The sequence below is a fragment of the Rana temporaria genome, chromosome 2, assembly GCF_905171775.1.
Source record: "Rana temporaria chromosome 2, aRanTem1.1, whole genome shotgun sequence".
In the NCBI taxonomy this organism is placed as follows: Eukaryota; Metazoa; Chordata; class Amphibia; order Anura; family Ranidae; genus Rana; species Rana temporaria.
The window spans coordinates 5,963,505-5,985,299 of NC_053490.1; the positions used below are offsets into that span (position 1 = coordinate 5,963,505).

General features: G+C 46.7%; 1 protein-coding gene and 1 non-coding gene across 2 annotated transcripts in view; one reads left to right on the forward strand and one right to left on the reverse strand.

The window, feature by feature from the left end:
- PDE2A (phosphodiesterase 2A) overlaps positions 1-21,795 on the forward strand; it is a 394,708-nt gene that overhangs the window by 260,992 nt on the left and 111,921 nt on the right. Inside the window, exons 7-8 of the mRNA XM_040339780.1 lie at positions 3,007-3,166; positions 14,234-14,286. Of these exons, the coding sequence (XP_040195714.1) occupies positions 3,007-3,166; positions 14,234-14,286 (213 nt within the window). The remainder of the gene's footprint in view (positions 1-3,006; positions 3,167-14,233; positions 14,287-21,795) is intronic.
- On the reverse strand, positions 6,650-6,780 carry LOC120929804. The gene has a single exon (XR_005747502.1). It is a non-coding gene; the product is annotated as a small nucleolar RNA SNORA48 (small nucleolar RNA).

Consider the following 21,795-nt stretch of genomic DNA (forward strand, 5'->3'; position numbering starts at 1 on the left):
TTTACATATGCAAGCGCAACTTCCGTATGTGTTTTCTTTGCTGCGCGAGCTCGCGGGGAGGGGGGCGCTTTAATTTTTTTTATTTTTTTTTATAATATAAAATTGTGTTTTAAAAATAAAAATAAATGTTGATCACTTTTATTGCTGTCACAAGGAATGTAAACATCCCATAGGTGGTGACAGGTACTCTTTATGGAGGGATCGGAGGTCTAAAAGACCCCAAATCCCTCCTTTGCACTTCAAAGTATTCAGATCGCCGAAAACGGTGATTCTGAATACTGTGTATTTTTTTTAAAACCGGCGCCATTGGCAGCCAAGAAACCCGGAAGTGACGTCACTTCCGTGTTTACACTGAAGAGACTGGATTGAAGGTGTTCGCGGCTTCGTTTCAGTCTCTCTCTAGGCACTGGAGTCGGCGGATCACAGATCGGGTCTCCCGGTGGGACAGGAGGCCCTGTATAAGCGGCGGAGGCGGCGGGAGGGGGGGGGGGATGTCCCCTCCCGCTCCTCCGGGATAACAACCGAGCGGCTAGCCTCACATAGTAAAGTCCATAATATTTCCTTTTTTAGGATGGGGTGGTTATTTACCCTTTGTATTTGGCCGGGTGACCACTATTACTGGGATTAATCATGAAATGGATGGAAAATACAAAATTATGATTGTTTATTCTGACTCTGACGGGAGGGCCCATGGAACCCATGCTGTCAGTAGGGGGCCCCATCAGGGTTGCTAGGCTCAGTAAAACCAGGGACAGTATGTAAAAATCTATGTTTTTTTTTTACATCTATCCCTGATATGTCTGAAACCAACATGCTTCTGATGTGAAAATCCTGAGATTTTAGCTGCCCCGCCTCTGCACTGCCTCCTGGCGTGGTGGCCATCTGTAAGCCCAGGGGCCCCATAGTCTTCTATTGCCCGGGGACCCCATGAGTTGTCTGTCCGCCCCTGGCACAGGGTGAGTAAGAAAATAATGGACATTAAGAATATGGCTTGGGTTACTTAAAATGGAACCCTGTATATGCCATATTAGAAAGACTGACTGATTCATACTGTTAGGAGGTGCTGATGTCACCTCCAGCCACCTGTCCGTTGTTTGTTATAATGTAAATGAGTCTAGTGTGGCTTCTCTTTCAGCCATTGTAGTCTGGGCTAATTAACCCTGCAATTGTGTGAAGGAGTCCTGTGTTGATTTGTGATAATGTTGATTGTGTCTTCTGAGCTACAAGACGGCAAGTCTGGCCTAAAGGTCATATCTGTGAGTCATCTAGGCTGTCAAAAGGGATTAGTTAATGAGCTCATGTTAATTCGGTTTCTGGTCACAGGTGTTGTAACGACACCCCAAGTATGAAAGGGGTTTAAAGTCGTTTAAGACATTCCATTCCCGAACACAAAGGCAGCTACCGGACAATCCAATCAGCCGAACAAAAAACCCATACGAATAATTCTCCCCCAAATACGAGGCGAAGCTCTGTGTTGAGGGTCAAGCAGGAATGAATCTTTATTGAAAGCAATACAAGTTTTATACACAGTCAAAAGAGGAGGTGCTTGCATATCTGTAGTGAAGTCATATATATTGTACAGAGTCCGGTTAGATAATTGATATGTAGGTGTTATTATAATGACTATAAATGATTTTGTCCCGCAGAAACCCTGGTTCGAATCCGGGTCACGGCACCAATGTAGTGATATCAAACGTATAGTACAGAGTCCGGTTAGATAATTGATATTTAGGTGTTAGTATGAGGACTATAAATTATATTGTCCCGCAGCAACACACCAGGCTCTCCAGAGAGTGCATTTATTTGACTTCCAATACAGAATAGTGTTGCTCACGAATATTCGTATTGCGAATATTCGGCTCGAATATGGCATATTCGAGTATTCGCGAATATATCGAATTTCGCGGCCAATATTCGCTATTCCGAATATTCGCATTTTTTCAATTTTATTTTTAAAACAGATCACATCCTAGTGATCTCCAGCGACGTCTAAAAGCATTGCTGGTATGATTAGAGACACTGGGCCGAGTAGCTGAAGCGATCATTTTATATTGCCGAATATTCGCAATGCGAATATTCGGCAATAGGAATATTGCGCGATTATTTTCTCCGCCCTTCTTTTGCATCAGAGTTCTCCTACCACAGTTGTTAAAATTTCGCTATCATTTTCACATCCGCATTAGCGAAATTTCGCAATATTGTTTTTTGGATAAAATGTCACGAATATTCGATTTCAGAATATTAGCGAATACTTTCTCCGCCCTTCTTTTGCATCGGAGCCAATCAGAGTTCTCCTACCACAGTTGTCGAAATTCCGCAATCAATTTCGCATTTGCGAAATTTAGATAATATATCAAGAATATTCGATTTCAGCATGAGCCAATCAGAGTTCTCCTACCGCACTTGTCGAAATTTCGCAATTATTTTCGCATTCGCAATAGCGAAATTTCGCAAAAATTTCATTTGGATAAAATATCACGAATATTCGATTTTAGCGAATATTTCTCGAATATTTGGCTATATATTCGTGATATATCGCGAAATCGAATATGGCGTATTCCGCTCAACACTAATACAGAATAAAGTCCAAATTCAATATCCTGCTCATATTACTCTGGAAATACAGCGGGGACACAGGGGGGAACTTCCAAACGGGATGCTGAGGGGGTTTTGGATTTACATACGTGCAGGTTGTTATTGAAACAAATTACAAGAGTGATCTGTGTACAAATTACATTTGATATATTAAATAACATTGATAATAGAATCCTCTATTAACTGTTATAGTCTTCTAGTATCAGGATAGGACAATGGGAGCGTTAGAAAACCCGAGGCAGATGGTTTTCTCCGGCTGTACTACATTTCATATTGGGTTCTGCAGAGACATCTGGAGGCTTCGTGGTAACACGGTCCCTAGATGAGCATGAGAAACGTCTGCCGCGTCTGGAGAATTCCCCACCAACATGAAGCCTTTCTAAAACCCGCAATGTTGTTTCTGTTTTACAGATGGTGGTGGCGTGCAAGCGGGTGCTGGCTGTCCAGAAGCTCCAGCCGTGGCCCCAAGTCAGCCTGTCAACTGGTTCCTCGGAGAAATCACTAACCAAACCTGAACCCGCGCCAAGTGAAAGCTACGATGAGCTGGATCGCAAGATTCTCCAGTTATGTGGTATGGATTACAATGTTTTGTCTTTACAAATATAATAAAAAATCTGGCCTCCCCATCATAAGTGGAGTCTTAAACCAATAATAAAGCAACATTTCTTCCACTGAAACCAGTGATGGGGCGCTATTCCTTCCACTGAAACCAATGATGGGGCGCAATTCCTTCTACTGAAACCAGTGATGGGGCACTATTCCTTCCACTGAAAACAGTGATGGGGCACTATTCCTTCCACTGAAAACAGTGATGGGGCACTATTCCTTCCACTGAAAACAGTGATGGGGCGCTATTCCTTCCACTGAAACCAATGATGGGGCGCTATTCCTCCCACTGAAACCATTGATGGGGCGCTATTCCTTCCACTGAAACCAGTGATGGGGCACTATTCCTTCCACTGAAACCATTGATGGGGCACTATTCCTTCCACTGAAACCAATGATGGGGCGCTATTCCTTCTACTGAAACCAATGATGGGACACTATTCCTCCCACTGAAACCAATGATGGGACACTATTCCTCCCACTGATACCAATGATGGGACACTATTCCTTCCACTGAAACCAGTGATGGGGCACTATTCCTCCCACTGAAACAAGTGATGGGGCACTATTCCTCCCACTCAAACCAGTTATGGGGCGCTATTCCCTTCCACTGAAACCATTGATGGGGAACTATTCCTCCCACTGAAACAAGTGATGGGGCACTATTCTTCCCACTCAAACCAGTGATGGGGCACTATTCCTCCCACTGAAACAAATGATGGGACACTATTCCTCCTACTGACACCAACAATATTGCCTATACGCACAGCTTATAGTGAGGTTAATAATTTTGGTAAAACATTTCGGTGTCAGCAGTTTCTTTTTGTGTATAACATGAGGCATGCAGCATGGCAAGGCACTGCACAAGGTAATGCATGATCTCTGCCTGTAGTGTGAGAACTGACACTTCCTGTGAAGAAACAACATATGCCACAATACCTGGGTCTGTCAGTGTGTGTAGGTCAGGCAGGTCACACAACCCCACTGCCCAAAGAAAAGCCACGACCCCCCCCCCCCCCCTGGTACTTGGACTTCGGGCTGAAGCTCCTGGTCTTTTTACCACCTAGCAATGCCCCTGGTTGTCCGGTCCCTTTGATTTATAGGGTCAAGCTAGGTGAAGTAATAAATGGACATGAGGGTATTGATCAGCCACAATGTGTGAGCCCATCATTACAAGGTAGGGCCAGAAAATAGCGGAGGGGATATATTGTATCTACACTAATACCTTGTGTACAATGTGTTTAAAGTGTACAATTCCTTTAAATATAAAACAAAATACATCACAAGAAACTCTCTGTATCTGAGACACAATGATGCCTTGAGTAAGCTTGTTTTCAATTCTTCCCCAGATATGTCTCAAAGGAAAGCATTTCAGTCCTTAATATTATATCAAAGAAATACACATACTGAGTCTTCCAATCAAAACTCAGGCAACGTACAAAGAATGTCCATCATCCCATCACTATATCACACCTACTGCCTTTTATTGTAATAGAGGCCTCATAGGGCGAGTATAAAGAAAAGATATGGCTCTCAACACAGTTGTAAAGACGGCTGAGAATCACCGGTGTCCGGTATAAATTCAATGCCCTCGTGGTAGGAGCCTCATAAGGTAGACATGAAGACGATATACGACTCTCTATACGCTTGTAATTTGGGCTGAATAACACGACCAACCAATATAAAGTCAGTATCACACCAGTGTGCCCTGGTTGTCATCATGAGATATAATATGAAATGTGGATAGTTATGGCGTCTTTATTGAAGACGGATCCTCCTGAAAGTTAAATGACTTCTGTATCACGGTATGTACAGGAGAACAAAATCTTCCAAAGAAACCTCCAATGGAATCTGATCATGTAGACAAGTTGTCTCCAAACTGCCCCCTACAGGACAAATGTTGGCCTTTGCTCGTCCTTAGGGCGCTATTCCTCCCACTGACACCGATAATGGGGCGCTATTCCTCCCACTGATACCAATGATGGGACACTATTCCTTCCACTGACACCAATGATGGGACGCTATTCCTCCCACTGACACCGATGATGGGACACTATTCCTTCCACTGACACTCATGATGGGACACAATCCCTTCCACTAATACCAATGATGGGACGCTATTCCTCCCACTGACACCAATGATGGGGCGCTATTCCTCCCACTGACACCAATAATGGGGCGCTTTTCCTCCCACTAATACCAATGAAGGGATGCAATCCCTTCCACTGATACCAATGATGGGACGCTATTCCTCCAACTGAACCCATAGAAGGACCCAAAGAGAGCCAGTCACCACTGAACCCCCATACAAGAACCCAAAGAGAACTAACCACCACTGAACCCATACAAGAACCCAAAGAGAGCCAGTCACCACTGAACCCATACAAGAACCCAAAGACAACCAACCACTGAACCCATAGAAGGACCCAAAGAGAGACAGTCACCACTGAAACCATAGAAGGACCCAAAGAGAACTAACCACCACAGAACCCATACAAGAACCCAAAGAGAGCCAGTCACCACTGAACCCATACAAGAACCCAAAGAGAGCCAGTCACCACTGAACCCATACAAGAACCCAAAGAGAGCCAGTCACCACTGAACCCCATACAATAACTCAAAGACAACCAACCACTGAACCCATAGAAGGACCCAAAGAGAGTCAGTCACCACTGAACCCATAGAAGGACCCAAAGAGAGCCAGTCACCACTGAACCCCCATACAAGAACCCAAAGAGAACTAACCACCACTGAACCCATACAAGAACCCAAAGAGAGCCAGTCACCACTGAACCCATACAAGAACCCAAAGACAACCAACCACTGAACCCATAGAAGGACCCAAAGAGAGACAGTCACCACTGAAACCATAGAAGGACCCAAAGAGAACTAACCACCACAGAACCCATACAAGAACCCAAAGAGAGCCAGTCACCACTGAACCCATACAAGAACCCAAAGAGAGCCAGTCACCACTGAACCCATACAAGAACCCAAAGAGAGCCAGTCACCACTGAACCCCATACAATAACTCAAAGACAACCAACCACTGAACCCATAGAAGGACCCAAAGAGAGTCAGTCACCACTGAACCCATAGAAGGACCCAAAGAGAGCCAGTCACCACTGAACCCCCATACAAGAACCCAAAGAGAACTAACCACCACTGAACCCATACAAGAACCCAAAGAGAGACAGTCACCACTGAACCCATACAAGAACCCAAAGACAACCAACCACTGAACCCATAGAAGGACCCAAAGAGAGACAGTCACCACTGAAACCATAGAAGGACCCAAAGAGAACTAACCACCACTGAACCCTCATACAAGAACCCAAATAACCAGTCACCACTGAACCCATGAAGGAACCCAACGAGAACCAGCCATCAATGAAACCTCAAATGAACACAGACTTCTGAAGGAACCCTAAGAACCTCCCCCAGTAAGGTTTGTCCCCATAGCATGAACCAGCTGGCAGTGACCACACAGCTGTGCTGGGATGAATATGAGATTCACTCTGCCCCTGTCTGATATTCGATACACATCACGTGATGTGCCCTTGCCCAGTGACAGGGGGACTGATAAGCTTTGTTATACACGCTCGTAATGCACAAGGTCGGTGTGCCCTCCTTTTCTCTATTTTATATTTCAGTTATAAGGATACCCATTGTTCTGAGGAGGGCAGCAAGACTGCAGGCATTGTTTTATCCAGAGGGTTGGCTGCACCACTTACCTATAGACTAAGCCCCCAAGCGCAGGAGATTGTTTCTGTGTTACTGATCATATTCTTCCCACTGAAGCCAACAATTGGACACTATTCCTTCCACTAACACTGACCACGGGACACTGTTCCTTCCACTGCTTCCAATGGTGGGACACTATTCCTTCCACTGACACTGACCACGGGACACTGACCAGGTGAGGAGGACAAAGACAAGAGTGTCTTGTCTACAGTCAGGCATGGTGGTGGGAGTGTCATGGTCTGGGGCTGCATAAGTGCTGCCGACACTGGGGGGCTACAGATCATTGAGGGAACCATGAATGCCAACATGTACAGTACTGTGACATACTGAAGCAGAGCATGATCCCCTCCCTTCGGAGACTGGGCCGCAGGATAGTATTCCAACATGACAACGACCCCAAACACACCTCCAAGAACACCACTGCCTTGCTAAAGAAGCTGAGGGTAAAGGTGATGGACTGGCCAAGCATGTCTCCAGACCTAAACCCTATTGATCATCTGTGGGGGGGAGGGGGAGGAGCGCAAGGTCTCTAACATCCACCAGCTCTGTGATGTCATCATGGGGGAGGGGAAGAGGACTCCCGTGGCAACCTGTGACCTCCATGCCCAAGAAGGTTAAGGCAGTGCTGGAAAATAATGGCGGCCACACAAAATATTGACACTTTGGGCCCAATTTGGACATTTTCCCTTAGGGGTGTACTCACTTTTGTTGGCAGCGGTTTAGACATTAATGGCTGTGTGTTGAGTTATTTTGAGGGGGCAGCACATTTACACCGTTATACAAGCTGTACACTCACTACACAACATTGTAGATACAAAGGGCCAGATTCTCATACATTCGCGCTGCTCCTGGGCAGCGTAATATATGAGATCTACGTTACACCGCCGCAGGTCTACAGGTTTACATCCTGATTCTCAGAACACTTACCTGTAAACTTGCGGCGGTGTAGCGTTAGATTGCTCGTCGCAAGCCCGCCCAATTCAAATGGGGCGGGCACCATTTAAATTAGGCGCGCTCCCGCGCCGAGCGTACTGCGCATGCTCCGTCGGGTAAATTACCCGACGTGCATTGCGCTAAATGACGTCGCCCCGACGTCATTTGCCTAGATGTATACGTAAATGGCGTCCAGCGCCATTCACGGACGTCTTACGCAAACGACGTAATTTTTATTGAATTCGACGTGGGAACGACGGCCATCGTTAACATTGGTTGCGCCTGCTAATTAGCAGGGGCAACCTTACGCGTCGGGTACGCTACGCAAACTATGTTAATTCGCTGCGTCGACCTCGCGTATGTTCGGGAATCGCCGTACTTACCTCATTTGCATAGACGACGGGGAAAAGCGACGATGCGACACCTAGCGGCGGGAAAAAAAAATACTTTTAAGATCTGACAGCGTAACAGCCTTACGCTTGTCAGATCTAATGGGTACCTATGCGCAACTGATTCTGAGAATCAGTTGCATAGATACCCGGGGCCAGATGAGGTGTTACGACGGCGCTAATGGTGTTGTGCCGTCGTAACGCCTTTGAGAATCTGGCCCATAGTGTAATTTCTTCAGTGTTGTCACATGAAAAGATACAAGGAAATATTTACAGAAATGTGGGGGGGAGGGGTGTACTTACTTTTGTGAGATACTGTATACCAGTGCGTCGACTGTTTACTGAAAAGATATCTGAGAAGTCATGTCTCTTCGCTGTATAAGCAACAAGGCATTTCAATTCATCAAATGACACTATAAAGATATTTTAAAGGTCACAACTTTTCACTATATAGACGTTGGCAGCTTGAGTCCTCCATGATGATAGTATTATGTACTTGAGAGATGTCAACCAATAACACGCGACTAAGAGTCTCAAGAAAGATTACGCTCAAGTTGTTTACTACTGTTCCGGAACCTTGCCTTGAATTGGCACTTATCCACCGGGGATTGGTTGAAGTATATAATATATATGTTATTATGAGGCTCTCTCTACACTTTCCATTAAATATGGTAAAATATTTCATGAAACTCGTAGAGCCTCTTAGTAACATATACATTATATACTTCAACCAATCCCTGGTGGATACGTGCCAATTCAAGGCAAGGTTCCGGAACAGTAGTTGTTTGGTTATTAACCACTTCCATACCGCGCCTATTCCGGCACTTCTCTCCTTCATGTAAAAATCAAAATTTTATTTTATTTTACTTAATTGTTTTTATCTTTACACTTTTTTTTACATTTTTTTAACACTTTTATTCCTATTACAAGGAATGTAAACATCCCTTGTAATATGAATCAGTGTGACAGGTCCTCTTTATGGAGAGATGCGGGGGGGTCAATAAGACCCCACATCTCTCCTCCAGGCTTACAAGCATGGAATCGGAGAAAAAAATCACTGATCACATGCCGTCAGCCGTGATTGCGGCTTTGTTTACTTCTGGGTACCGGGCGTGACGTCATAACATCGCGCCCGGGCCTCCGACGGTCATAGAGATGACTGGTGACCATCATGCACAAAATTGGCGGCTGAAGACGGCGATATCTGAATGATGCCTGTAGTTGCACCCATCATTCAGATATCACCGCACAAAGTCGAGGACGTCATATGACGTCCTCCCATTGACAAGTGGTTAACCACTTCCATACCGCGCCTATTCCGGCACTTCTCTCCTTCATGTAAAAGTCATCATTCTTTTACTAGAAAATTACTCAGAACCCCCAAACATTATGTATATATATTTTAGCAGACACCCTAGGGAATAAAGTGGCGATCATTGCTCAGTTACTGGGCAATCGCGGGTGCCGGGCACGCACATCGGGGTTCCCAGTAATGCGGCGGCTCCTAGTGGCTCAGGAAGCTCGAGGACGTCATATGACGTCTTCCCTGAACGCAGAGGCTTATCGTCCCGCCCTCATTTGACGGCCTACTGGTTAATACTGTAATCAACTGATACAGCTCCAGTGTTAAAAAGTAACAAATGTATTAAATGTTTAATACTGTAATTGTCTAATGCTGCTATAGTGCTAGAAAATTTACAAATTAATGAAATGTTTAATACTGTAATTGTCTGATACAGTTATAGTGTTAAACAGTAACAAATGTATTAAATGTTTAATACTGTAATTGTCTAATGCTGCTATAGTGCTAAAAAAATTAACAAATTAATGAAATGCTTAATACTGTAATTGTCTGATACAGTTATAGTGTTAAACAGTAAGAAATGTATTTAGGGCCAGATTTTCAAAAGAGATACGTCGGCGTATCTCCAGATACGCCGTCATATCTCTGAGTCTGGCCGGTCGTATCTATGCGCCTGATTCATAGAATCAGTTACGCATAGATTTCTGTTAGATCCGACCGGCGTAAGTCTCTAACCCCGTTTGATCTTTACTGCATATTTACGCTGGCCGCTAGGGGCGTGTACGCTGATTTACGCCTAGAATATGTAAATCAGCTAGATACGCAAATTCACGAACGTACGCCCGGCCGACGCAGTACAGTTACGCCGTTTACGTTAGGCTTTTCCCGGCGTAAAGTTACCCCTGCTATATGAGGCGTATATGCGGCGTACCAATGTTAAGTATGGCCGTCGTTCCCACAACGAAATTTGAAAAATTTACGTTGTTTGCGTAAGTCGTCCGTGAATGGGGCTGGACGTCATTTACGTTCACGTCGAAACCAATGACGTCCTTGCGGCGTACTTTGGAGCAATGCACACTGGGAAATTCCACAGACGGCGCATGCGCCGTTCGTGAAAAACGTCAATCACGTCGGGTCAGGGTTCATTTACATAACACACGCCCACCTCTTCACAATTTGAATTAGGCGGGCTTACGCCGGCCTATTCACGATACGCTGCCACAACTTTCTTTTAAGAATATGGCACTTGCCTGTAAAAGTTGAGGAGGCGTAACCTAAATAGGATACGTTACGCCCGCACAAAGAAACGCCATTCTACGTGAATCTACCCATAAATGTTTAATACTGTAATTGTCTAATGCTGCTATAGTGCTAAAAAATTAACACATTTAATGAAATGTTTAATACAGTAATTGTCTGATACAGTTATAGCATTAAAAATTATTTGATGCAAAAAAAAAAAATACTGTATTAAATCCAAATTTTTTTCTTACATTATCATACGGCAATTTTAAATGCAGATTGCTCTCAGGTAGGTTCTTCAATAAAGTAGGAATTTTAAACTCTTATTAAACTATGCATATTTGAAGGTTTAGCCCAAAGTTTTCTGGAGGAGTATAAATTAATAACGGCATGGGAAAACATGTATATATATATATATATATATATATATATATATATATATATATATATATATATATATATATATATATACAGCAATGGAATAATGAAGGTCTCAATAATTGAACAGATAAGGGAACCAAGCCAGTAATTTATATTATTTCTAAGGCCTAAGGTTCTTCATATTTCCATCATCTTCCGCTCTCTTGTACAAATGCTGCTTTCCTTCCTCGGGGGGCTTTATATAGAGAATTGATGGTTCAATGTGGATATTTAACATTATGTTTTTTTTCAGTTGCTTCTTTAATATTAAAGCCGTATCCTTACAAAACTTTCAAACTCAGTGGATTATGTCAGACTTCTTAAATACTGGTAAGCAAGTAACGGCCCCATTTATAACATTTTGGCCCAGATTCACATACATCGGCGCATATTTATGCCGACGTAGCACATCTGATATACGCTACGCCGACACGCCGCGCAGAGAGGCAAGCACCGAATTCTCAAAGCACTTGCCTCCCATACTGCGCTGGGTTCCCTCGGCGTAAGTCGACGTGGGCATGAGCCATGCTAATGAGGAGTGACCCCATGCAAATGATGGGCCGAGTGCCATACAAGTACTTAAAACGAACGGCGCATGCGCCGTCCCGTGGACGCATCCCAGTGCGCATGCTCAGAATCACGTCGGAACTACTCCCTAGGATACGTCGAATCACTGCCTACGACGTGAACGTAACCTACGCCCAGCCCTATTCACGTACTACGTAAACTACGTAAAATACGAACGACTGTGTTCCCTGGTCCATACGTTTGCATGAGTTGCGCCTCATATATGGGGAATAACTTTACGCCGGACGTACGACTTGCGTAAACCGCGGGCGCAAGTACGTTCGTGAATCGACGTATCTCCCTCATTAGCATATGTGAATAGGAAATCAATGAAGATAGCAGTCTCCTGTACCTTAGGAGCATTCCTGTTACATGGAAGCAGACATCACAGTCAGGCCCTCCTGTATGTAGTCCAGGCCCCATCAGTTAAATGGGGGAGCCTGGGCAGTTGTATGGTGTATGGTGCAGGCAGTCCCCCACCCCCACAACACAGCCGACTCTCCTCCTCTCCCATCCACCAGCTGTCAGCAGCCACTGGAAGAGCCACAGGGAGATTGGTTTAGGACAGGGGTCTCCAGACTTTCTAAACAAAGGGCCAGTTTACTAGGGTGGCGGACCATGGCCAGTGGGAGTAGAAAAGGTCCTGATGTCAGTGGAAAAATACAATGCCCCATCTTTGGTGTCATTGGGAGGAATTGTGCTCTATTGTTGGTGTCATTGAGTAGGGAGGGATTATGCCCCATTGCAGTGGCGGCTGGTGCTCAAAATTTGGGGGGAGGGGGGGGGTTGCAAACAAACTGGAAAAAAAACATCAAATGCAGCCACTGTGCCCATAAAGCGAAGCCACAGTGCCCATCAAACACAGCCACGGTGCCCATCAAGCACAGCCACGGTGCCATCAAAGGCAGTTACTGTACCCATCAATTGATGCCAGTGTGCCCATCAATTGCTGCCACTGTGCACCATCAATTGCTGCCAGTGTGCCCATCAATTGCTGCTACTGTGCCCATAAAGCACAGCCACAGTGCCCATCAAGCACAGCCACTGTGCTGTCAAACACAGCCACTGTACCCATAAATTGCCGCCACTGTGCCATCAAAGGCAGCTACTGTACCCATCAATTGCTGCTAGTGTGCACCATCAATTGCTGCCACTGTGCCCAACAATTGCTGCCCGTGTGCCCATCAATTGCTGCCACTGTGCCCATCAATTGCTGCCACTGTGCCCATCAATTGCTGTCACTGTGCACCATCAATTTCTGCCAGTGTGCCCATCAATTGCCGCTACTGTGCCCCATCAATTGCTGCTACTGTGCCCCATCAATTGCTGCCAGTGTGCCCATCAATTGCTGCTAGTGTGCACCATCAATTGCTGCTAGTGTGCCCATCAATTGCTGCTAGTGTGCCCATCAATTGCTGCTAGTGTGCCCATCAATTGTTGCCACTGTGCCCATCAATTGCTGCCACTGTGCACCATCAATTTCTGCCAGTGTGCCCATCAATTGCCGCTACTGTGCCCCATCAATTGCTGCTACTGTGCCCCATCAATTGCTGCCAGTGTGCCATCTATTTTCCCGCTACTGTGCCCATCATTTTTCTGCTACTGTGCTCCATCAAATGCTGCCCCAGTGTGCCCCCCCCCCCCCCAGCCCGGCACTTACCTGTCTTGGGTCACGGCACTGTGACTTATTTGCTTCCCTAACACAACACTAAGTAAACAGCGAATGCACAGCATGGCGCCCGCTGTTTACCATTTTTGGAAGCCTATTAGAGCCCACAGCTCTAATCAGGATGCCCTAATCAGCCACTTCCAAAAACACCCCCGCCACTGTAATTCAGATGCCCGGCGCCCGAATAGGGGCCGGGCACCTGAATAGAGGACGGCAGCGGCAACCATAGATAGATTCATGCAATGCATGAATCTATCTATGGTAAGAGAGAGATGACAGGAGAGAGGGGGCGGCACTCCTGTGCCCTTTATGGACGCACCACCACTGCCCCATTGTGGGTATCATTGGATGTAATAGTGCCCCAAGGGCCAGATAAAAGCAAGCAAAGGGCCGCATCTGGCCCCCGGGCCTGGTGTTTGGTGATCACTGGTTTGGGAGATTGTCCTTCCCCGCTGTTCTGATCACTCCTTCTCCTGTCCAGAATCCCCTCCCCTGGAGCTCCAATCCCCATTTGACCCTGCCCCCTCACAGCTCTGCCAGCTGTCCCTTGGTGTCAGGTATGGGGTGAGCATGGTTTACTAGCCCCTTCCTTTCCTAAATGAACACAGTGAGCGACCAGTACCAATCGCTCATGTGTTCATTTATAATTGAAGCATTATCTCCTTACAATGTTTCACTTTTTAGATCTCTGATATTTCACCAGTTTTTAGAGAAATATGGTTTTGCTGCCCTATACTTACAAAGCGCTATTTTATCTTTTCACAGGGGAGTTGTATGACCTGGATGCGGCGTCGCTGCAAATTAAAGTTCTTCATTATGTGAGTATCTGCGTCCTTCTCGTACCTCTGTGTCCTTTTTTGTAGCCAAATTAAACTCAATCCCATGACAAGGAGGGTATTAAAGGAAACCTGTATAGAGTGCTTGGAGGCCACCTCTGCTGACCTCTCCTGAAAAAGGTTAGTTGTCAGATAATCTAGCCTACATAACAATGACATCACTGAGCATGCAGCCTATCCATTCACTAGAGAGCGGTGACATCACTGAGAATGCAGCCTATCCATTCACTAGAGTGCGGTGACATCACCGAGAATGCAGCCTATCCCTTCACTAGAGAGCGGTGACATCACTGAGAATGCAGCCTATCCAATCACTAGAGAGCGGTGACATCACTGAGAATGCAGCCTATCCCTTCACTAGAGAGCGGTGACATCACTGAGAATGCAGCCTATCCAATCACTAGAGAGTGGTGACATCACTGAGCATGCAGCCTATCCAATCACTAGAGAGTGGTGACATCACTGAGAATGCAGCCTATCCCTTCACTAGAGAGCGGTGACATCACTGAGAATGCAGCCTATCCATTCACTAGAGAGCGGTGACATCACTGAGAATGCAGCCTATCCAATCACTAGAGAGCGGTGACATCACTGAGAATGCAGCCTATCCCTTCACTAGAGAGCGATGACATCACTGAGAATGCAGCCTATCCATTCACTAGAGAGCGATGACATCACTGAGAATGCAGCCTATCCATTTAATAGAGAGCGGTGACATCACTGAGAACACAGCCTATCCTTTCACTAGAGAGCGGTGACATCACTGAGAATGCAGCCTATCCATTCACTAGAGAGCGGTGACATCACTGAGAATGCAGCCTATCCATTTAATAGAGAGCGGTGACATCACTGAGAATGTAGCCTATCCCTTCACTAGAGAGCGATGACATCACTGAGAATGCAGCCTATCTATTCACTAGAGAGCGATGACATCACTGAGAATGCAGCCTATCCATTTAATAGAGAGCGGTGACATCACTGAGAATGTAGCCTATCCCTTCACTAGAGAGCGATGACATCACTGAGAATGCAGCCTATCCATTTAATAGAGAGCGGTGACATCACTGAGAACACAGCCTATCCTTTCACTAGAGAGCGGTGACATCACTGAGAATGCAGCCTATACCTTCACTAGAGAGCGGTGACATCACTGAGAATGCAGCCTATCCATTCACTAGAGAGTGGTGACATCACTGAGAATGCAGCCTATCCATTCACTAGAGAGCGGTGACATCACTGAGAATGCAGCCTATCCCTTCACTAGAGAGCGGTGACATCACTGAGAATGCAGCCTATCCCTTCACTAGAGAGCGGTGACATCACTGAGAATGCAGCCTATCCCTTCACTAGAGAGCGGTGACATCACAGAGAATGCAGCCTATCCATTCACTAGAGAGCGGTGACATCACTGAGAATGCAGCCTATCCCTTCACTAGAGAGCGGTGACATCACTGAGAATGCAGCCTATCCCTTCACTAGAGAGCGGTGACATCACTGAGAATGCAGCCTATCCCTTCACTAGAGAGCGGTGACATCACAGAGAATGCAGCCTATCCATTCACTAGAGAGCGGTGACATCACTGAGAATGCAGCGTATCCAATCACTAGAGACTGTAGCCTATCCTTTGACTATTCAGTTTATTTTATTGGCGGTGACCCGTGTGTGTACTGTACTTTACAGTCTATTTACCAATGCAGCTGAACTCTATAGACAACCTGCACTTTTCCTTTAGAAGTTGACATCTCGGTTGGCAGCCCCACCGCTTCCCAAGCAGCTAATAACCATTACAGGAGCCGGTGAAATGAAAGAAGTCAATTAGGAGCGCAAATCATTGCTAACTCGAAGCTTAAATGTACAATTTCACCGTGGGCCTCTGTACACAAGCATCACAGGTGCCAAGCCGCGACCCTGCAGCCATTTGCAAATTGCTAATTGCACTGTAGCAATTACTGCAGATTAAGAAGAATGATAATATGTGTTATTCCCTTATCGAGTTAGTGAACACAATCAGCGGGATCTACGTGTTTACTGAAGGATCAGGCGGTGGCAGTGAAGCAGGTCAGGGTGACACCCCAACGTACAATGAGAAATGAGATAAGAACTAGGGTGGCCATGGATGGGCCGTCTATCGCTGGAAGTGGTTAGCTGGTCAGAAGAGTCACAGAGAGGGACAGCTGCTGGGAGACGGGGGGGGGGGGGGGGGGGGGTTAACATCTGCTGTAGGAAGATGAAGAATAGGACCAGAAGATAAGGTCTGGAAGGAAGGGGTGTCGAGGTCAAGAGCCAAGCCCAGGTCATACACAAGTGAGCAATAGGATCTGTATAAGAGAGATGTTGTCTGGAGCCAGCAGAAGGAAGAAGTCGCTGGAGAGCAGAAGAAAAGACCCCAGAAGTCGGAAGAAGACCCCCGGAGCTGCCTAGGAAATGACGTTTTTTTTTCCATTTTTTTTCTCCAGGTGAATGGGTAAGGGTACGATTTACCTCATACTCATTCACCTAGGGTGGGGGGGCCAGTATCGGGGGGCCCCCTTATTAAAGAGGCTCCCGGATATAGATAAGCTCTCCACTCGCAAACCCCGGCAACCAACGGCCAGGGTTGTCGGGAAGAGGCCCTTGCCCCCATCAACATCTCTTTAAAATCCATAGCAGACCTTAGGGCCTGGTATGCTCTTACAAGGCCTGGTATCGCACTGTACAAATGCAGCTGATCGCTGTGCCTGGAGTCTTGAATTTCAGCAGGAAATAAACATGCTTTTAACTGCGGCAGAACAGCCGTCCGTGTGAAAGGGGCCTTCTCCTCTCCTTTCTTTTCTCCTTTCTCCACTCCTCTCTTCTCTACTCCTCTCTTCTCTCCTTTCTCCTCTCTTTTCTTTTCTCCTTTTTCTACTTCTCTCTTTTCTCCTTTCTCTACTCCTCTCATTTCTCTAGTCCTCTCTTTTCTCCTATCCTCTCCTTTCTCCACTCCTCTCTTTTCTCATATCCTCTCCTTTCTCCTATCCTCTCCTTTCTCCACTCCTCTCTTTTCTCTTTTCTCCACTCCTCTCTTCTCTCCTTTCTCCACTCCTCTTTTCTCTCCTTTCTCCACTCCACTCCTCTCTTTTCTCTTCTCCTTTCTCCTCTACTTTCTTTTATGCTTTCTCCTCTCCTCTCTTTTCTCCTCTCCTCTCCTATCTTTTCTCCTCTCTTCTCTCCTTACTCCTCTCTTCTCTTCTCACCTTTCTCTTCTCCTCTCTTTTCTTCTTTCTCCTCTCTTCTCTCCTCTCTCTCTCTTCTCTTCTCTTTTTTTTCTCTTCTCCTCTCTTTCTCTCTCTCTCTCTCTCTCTCTCTCTCTCTCTCTCTCTCTTCTCTTCTCTTCTCTTCTCTTCTCTTCTCTTCTCTTCTCCTCTCTCATTTCTCCTCACCACTTTTCCCTACTTCCTCCTTTCCTTTCTCCTCTCCTTTCCTCACTTCTATGTAAATCATCTGGTACATTGTAATCAGCCTTATAGAAAAGTTAGCCTCCTGTCATAAATGAATGTGAACTTGGCTAATTTACATATTAATGACACAGGGAAGGTCAGATAAGAGGTGATTCTCATTAGGCGTGCTGCAGGAATAGGAACTCATTATCCTGACATGTTTTCGGGGGGGAAATACAGCGCGACAGGTTGGGAACATACATGGGAGGTCTATAAATTATGAAGAGTCCTACTCTTCTCTGGATATCCTTCCTCCGCCGCGGCCCTTGTACACCCCAAAACTCACCTTCTCTTACCTTCTCTTTCAATATATGTAAATGTGTGACCATTATAATGAGGGCCGGCGCTGGGAAGGGCAAACTGGGAAACTTCCCAGGGACCCCACACCCTGGAGCCCCAGGAAAGTGTCCCCTTCCAATCTCTTTGTGCACTCACTGCTCACCTGTCAGACCCCCTCAGCAGCATAGGTTGCAGGTCCTGCCCCTTTTGCATGCCACCGTCGCCTCTTCTGCCTACCAGTTGGACACTCCACTCCAGCTCCACCCCAGCTCCACTCCAGCTGTTCAGCATCATCACAGTCCAGCCAATCAGTAAGCTCTGACAAGTGTCATAACTCTCTGATTGGCTGCACTATTATGAACACAGATTACACTGAACTTCAGGGGTGGGATTCTGCTCCACAACATGTGACTTCTCACGGATAGATGATGGGTGAGTGTAAAGGGGGCCGGGCAGAAGGGGCTGTTGCCTTGAGTACTTCAGCGGGAGGGTGTAACAAAGAGGACAGGACCTACAAGTGGTGGTGCGTCCATAGAGGGCGCAGGAGCGCCTCCTCCTCTCTCCTGCACCCATCAATAAACAATAGATAGATTCATGCATTGCATGAATCTATCTATTGTCGCCACTGCCGCCCACTATTCAGGTGTCCGGTTCCTTGTCGAGCACCGGCCGACTGAATTACAGCGGTGGGGGTGTTTTGGAAGTGCCTCATTAGAGCCATCGGCGACATTTGGTGGGGCAAACTGGTGTCATTTGATGGGGGAAAACTGGCAGCAATTGATGGGGCAAACTGGCGGCATTTGATGGGGCAAACTGGCGGCTATTGATGGGGCAAACTGGTGCCAAATGATGGAGCAAACTGGTGGCAATTGATGGGGCAAACTGGTGGCAATTGATGGGCCCAGTGGCTGCGTTTGATGGCACAGTGGTGGCAATTGATGTGCACAGTGGTGGCAATTGATGTGCACAGTAGCTGCATTTGATGGGCACAGTGGCGGCCATTGATGGGGCAAACTGGCGGCAATTGATGGGCACAGTACCTGCGTTTTATGGGCACATTGAGGCTGCAATTGATGTTTTTTTTTTCAGTTTGTTTGCACCCCCCCAAAAATTTTGAGCACCAGCCGCCACTGCCTACAACCTATGCTTCTGAAGCAGTTCACAGCTCATGGTGGATGGGATGGGGCGCATTGGCCTATTCGCCTTGGGTACTGAAGGACTTTGTCCCGTGCACACAGAAACCAACACTGCATGCAATTGTGCAGGAGTTTTCTGTTCAGTCTTGCTAAGAATCCTCTTTAGAAAATACCTTTGGTCTCTTTCCACACATGTATGTGTGACCAGTAATGAGCGGTTTGCCCTCAGACTGACCACAAACGCTGAGATTTTCACTTATGGACCACAATTAATGACAATTTTATCTCCTACTGACCACCAACACTAATGATATTTCCTCACATTGAGGCCTGAGCAGCAGTGCTGCAAGATCAAACCAGGATATTATTTGTTCATTGTGTTTTTGTGCAGCGCTTATCCCCAAAGGGGCCGCTGAAGATAGAAAGGTTCTCCCAACCACGAGTAGTACAGACACTGCCACCCAAGCACAATCCCACGCACACCGACAATTTAAGGCTCAGTCTAGGGCAGGGGTGTCCAAACTTTTTTCAAAGAGGGCCATATTTGATGAAGTGAACATGCTTGTGACAGTAATAAGTGGTGACAGGTACTCTTTATGGAGGGATCGGAGGTCTAAAAGACCCCCAATCCCTCTTTTGCACTTCAAAGTATTCAGATCGCCAAAAACTGCGATCCTGAATACTGTGTACTTTTTTAAATCCCGCGCCATTGGTAGCCGAGTAACCCGGAAGTGACATCATGACGCCGCTTCCGTGTTTACATTGCAGAGACTGAATCGAAGCCGTTTACAGCTTAGTTTCAGTCTGCGCCTAGACACTGGAGGCGCCGGATCGTGGACCGGGTCTCCCGGTGGGACAGGAGGCCCGGTCAGAGCGGCGAGGGGCTGCAGGAGGGGGGGATTTGGCATAAAAACCAAGTGGCTTTTAGCCGCATTGGTTGTTATGCCTGGATAGCCAATCGCCGGCTCTAAACAACAGTACCGGTATGATGCCTGCAGCTGCGGGCATCATCCCGGTATAACCCCCGAAAGCCGAGGACGCATATATGCGTACGCTCGGAGGGAAAGGGTTAAATAAAGAACTGTGAAGCAAAATAAGGGTCAGTGCCCTCCTGCGGACCCACCATTGCCAGGAATGCAGCACCCACCATTGCCTGGAATTCAGCACCCACCATTGCCATCAATGCCGCCTGATTGATGCACATTCATCTGTAGACTTGGAAGGGACAGGGAGGATGGTCAAGGCTGCAGATGGATGGGCAAGGCTGCAGATGGATGGGCAAGGCTGCAGATGGATGGCAAGGCTGCAGATGGATGGGCTAGGCTGCAGATGGATGGGCAAGGCTGAAGATGGATGGCAAGGCGGCAAGGCTGCAGATGGATGGGCAAGGCTGCAGATGGATGGCAAGGCTGAAGATGGACCGGAAAAGCTGCAGATGGATGGGCAAGGCTGCATATGGATGGCAAAGCTGCAGATGAATGGCAAGGCGGCAGATGGATGGCAAGGCTGAAGATGAACCGGAAAAGCTGAAGATGGATGGGCAAGGCTGCAGATGGATGGGCAAGGCTGCAGATGGATGGCAAGGCTGAAGATGGACCAGAAAAGCTGCAGATGGATGGGCAAGGCTGCAGATGGATGGCAAGGCTGCAGATGGATGGGCAAGGCTGCAGATGGATGGGCAAGGCTGAAGATGGATGGCAAGGCGGCAAGGCTGCAGATGGATGGGCAAGGCTGCAGATGGATGGCAAGGCTGAAGATGGACCGGAAAAGCTGCAGATGGATGGGCAAGGCTGCATATGGATGGCAAGGCTGCAGATTAATGGCAAGGCGGCAAGGGTGCAGATGGATGGACAAGGCAGCAGATGGATGGGCAAGGCTGCAGATGGACACTGATCATTCTGCAATGATGGGCAAGGCTGCAGATGGATGGGCAAGGCTGCAGGTGGATGGCAAGGCGGCAAGGCTGTAGATGGATGGGCAAGGCTGCAGATGGATGGGCAAGGCTGCAGATGGATGGCAAGGCGGCAAGGGTGCAGATGGATGGACAAGGCAGCAGATGGATGGGCAAGGCAGCAGATGGATGGGCAAGGCTGCAGATGGACACTGATCATTCTGCATTGATGGACATTTAAAATTTAAGTTCTTTCCTTAAACTTCCCTCTTAAACTTAGGGTGCGTGTTATACGCCGATAAATACGGTAATTATCTTGAAGGGCGCTACACCCGACATGATGGTGGAACCCCCCACAAAGGCATCCATTTTCCTTGTACTTTTACATTCTTTTTGAATAAAAAGTGGGCCAACAAGTTCTAAATCAGTATTTTCTGTCTGGACCAAACTCATTGGGAAGCAGTAGAGTAGAGCAAAACCCCCTAATATCAGTGTAGATGTATATATTTCTATATATATTATCTGCTGTATAAAGCATGTACTGTATGGAAAGATTAATCTTTACCCATCGCATTTCTATTTATTATAAATTATGAAGATTTATACCGTGGTCTCCTTCCGCCGTATTCTAAGCCGCATTTTATTCTGGCTTAAATGATTCCGTGTATCTGAAGTACAGATAAATCCGTATGCTGTGCATCAGACGCGGCTGCGGGGAGTACAAAG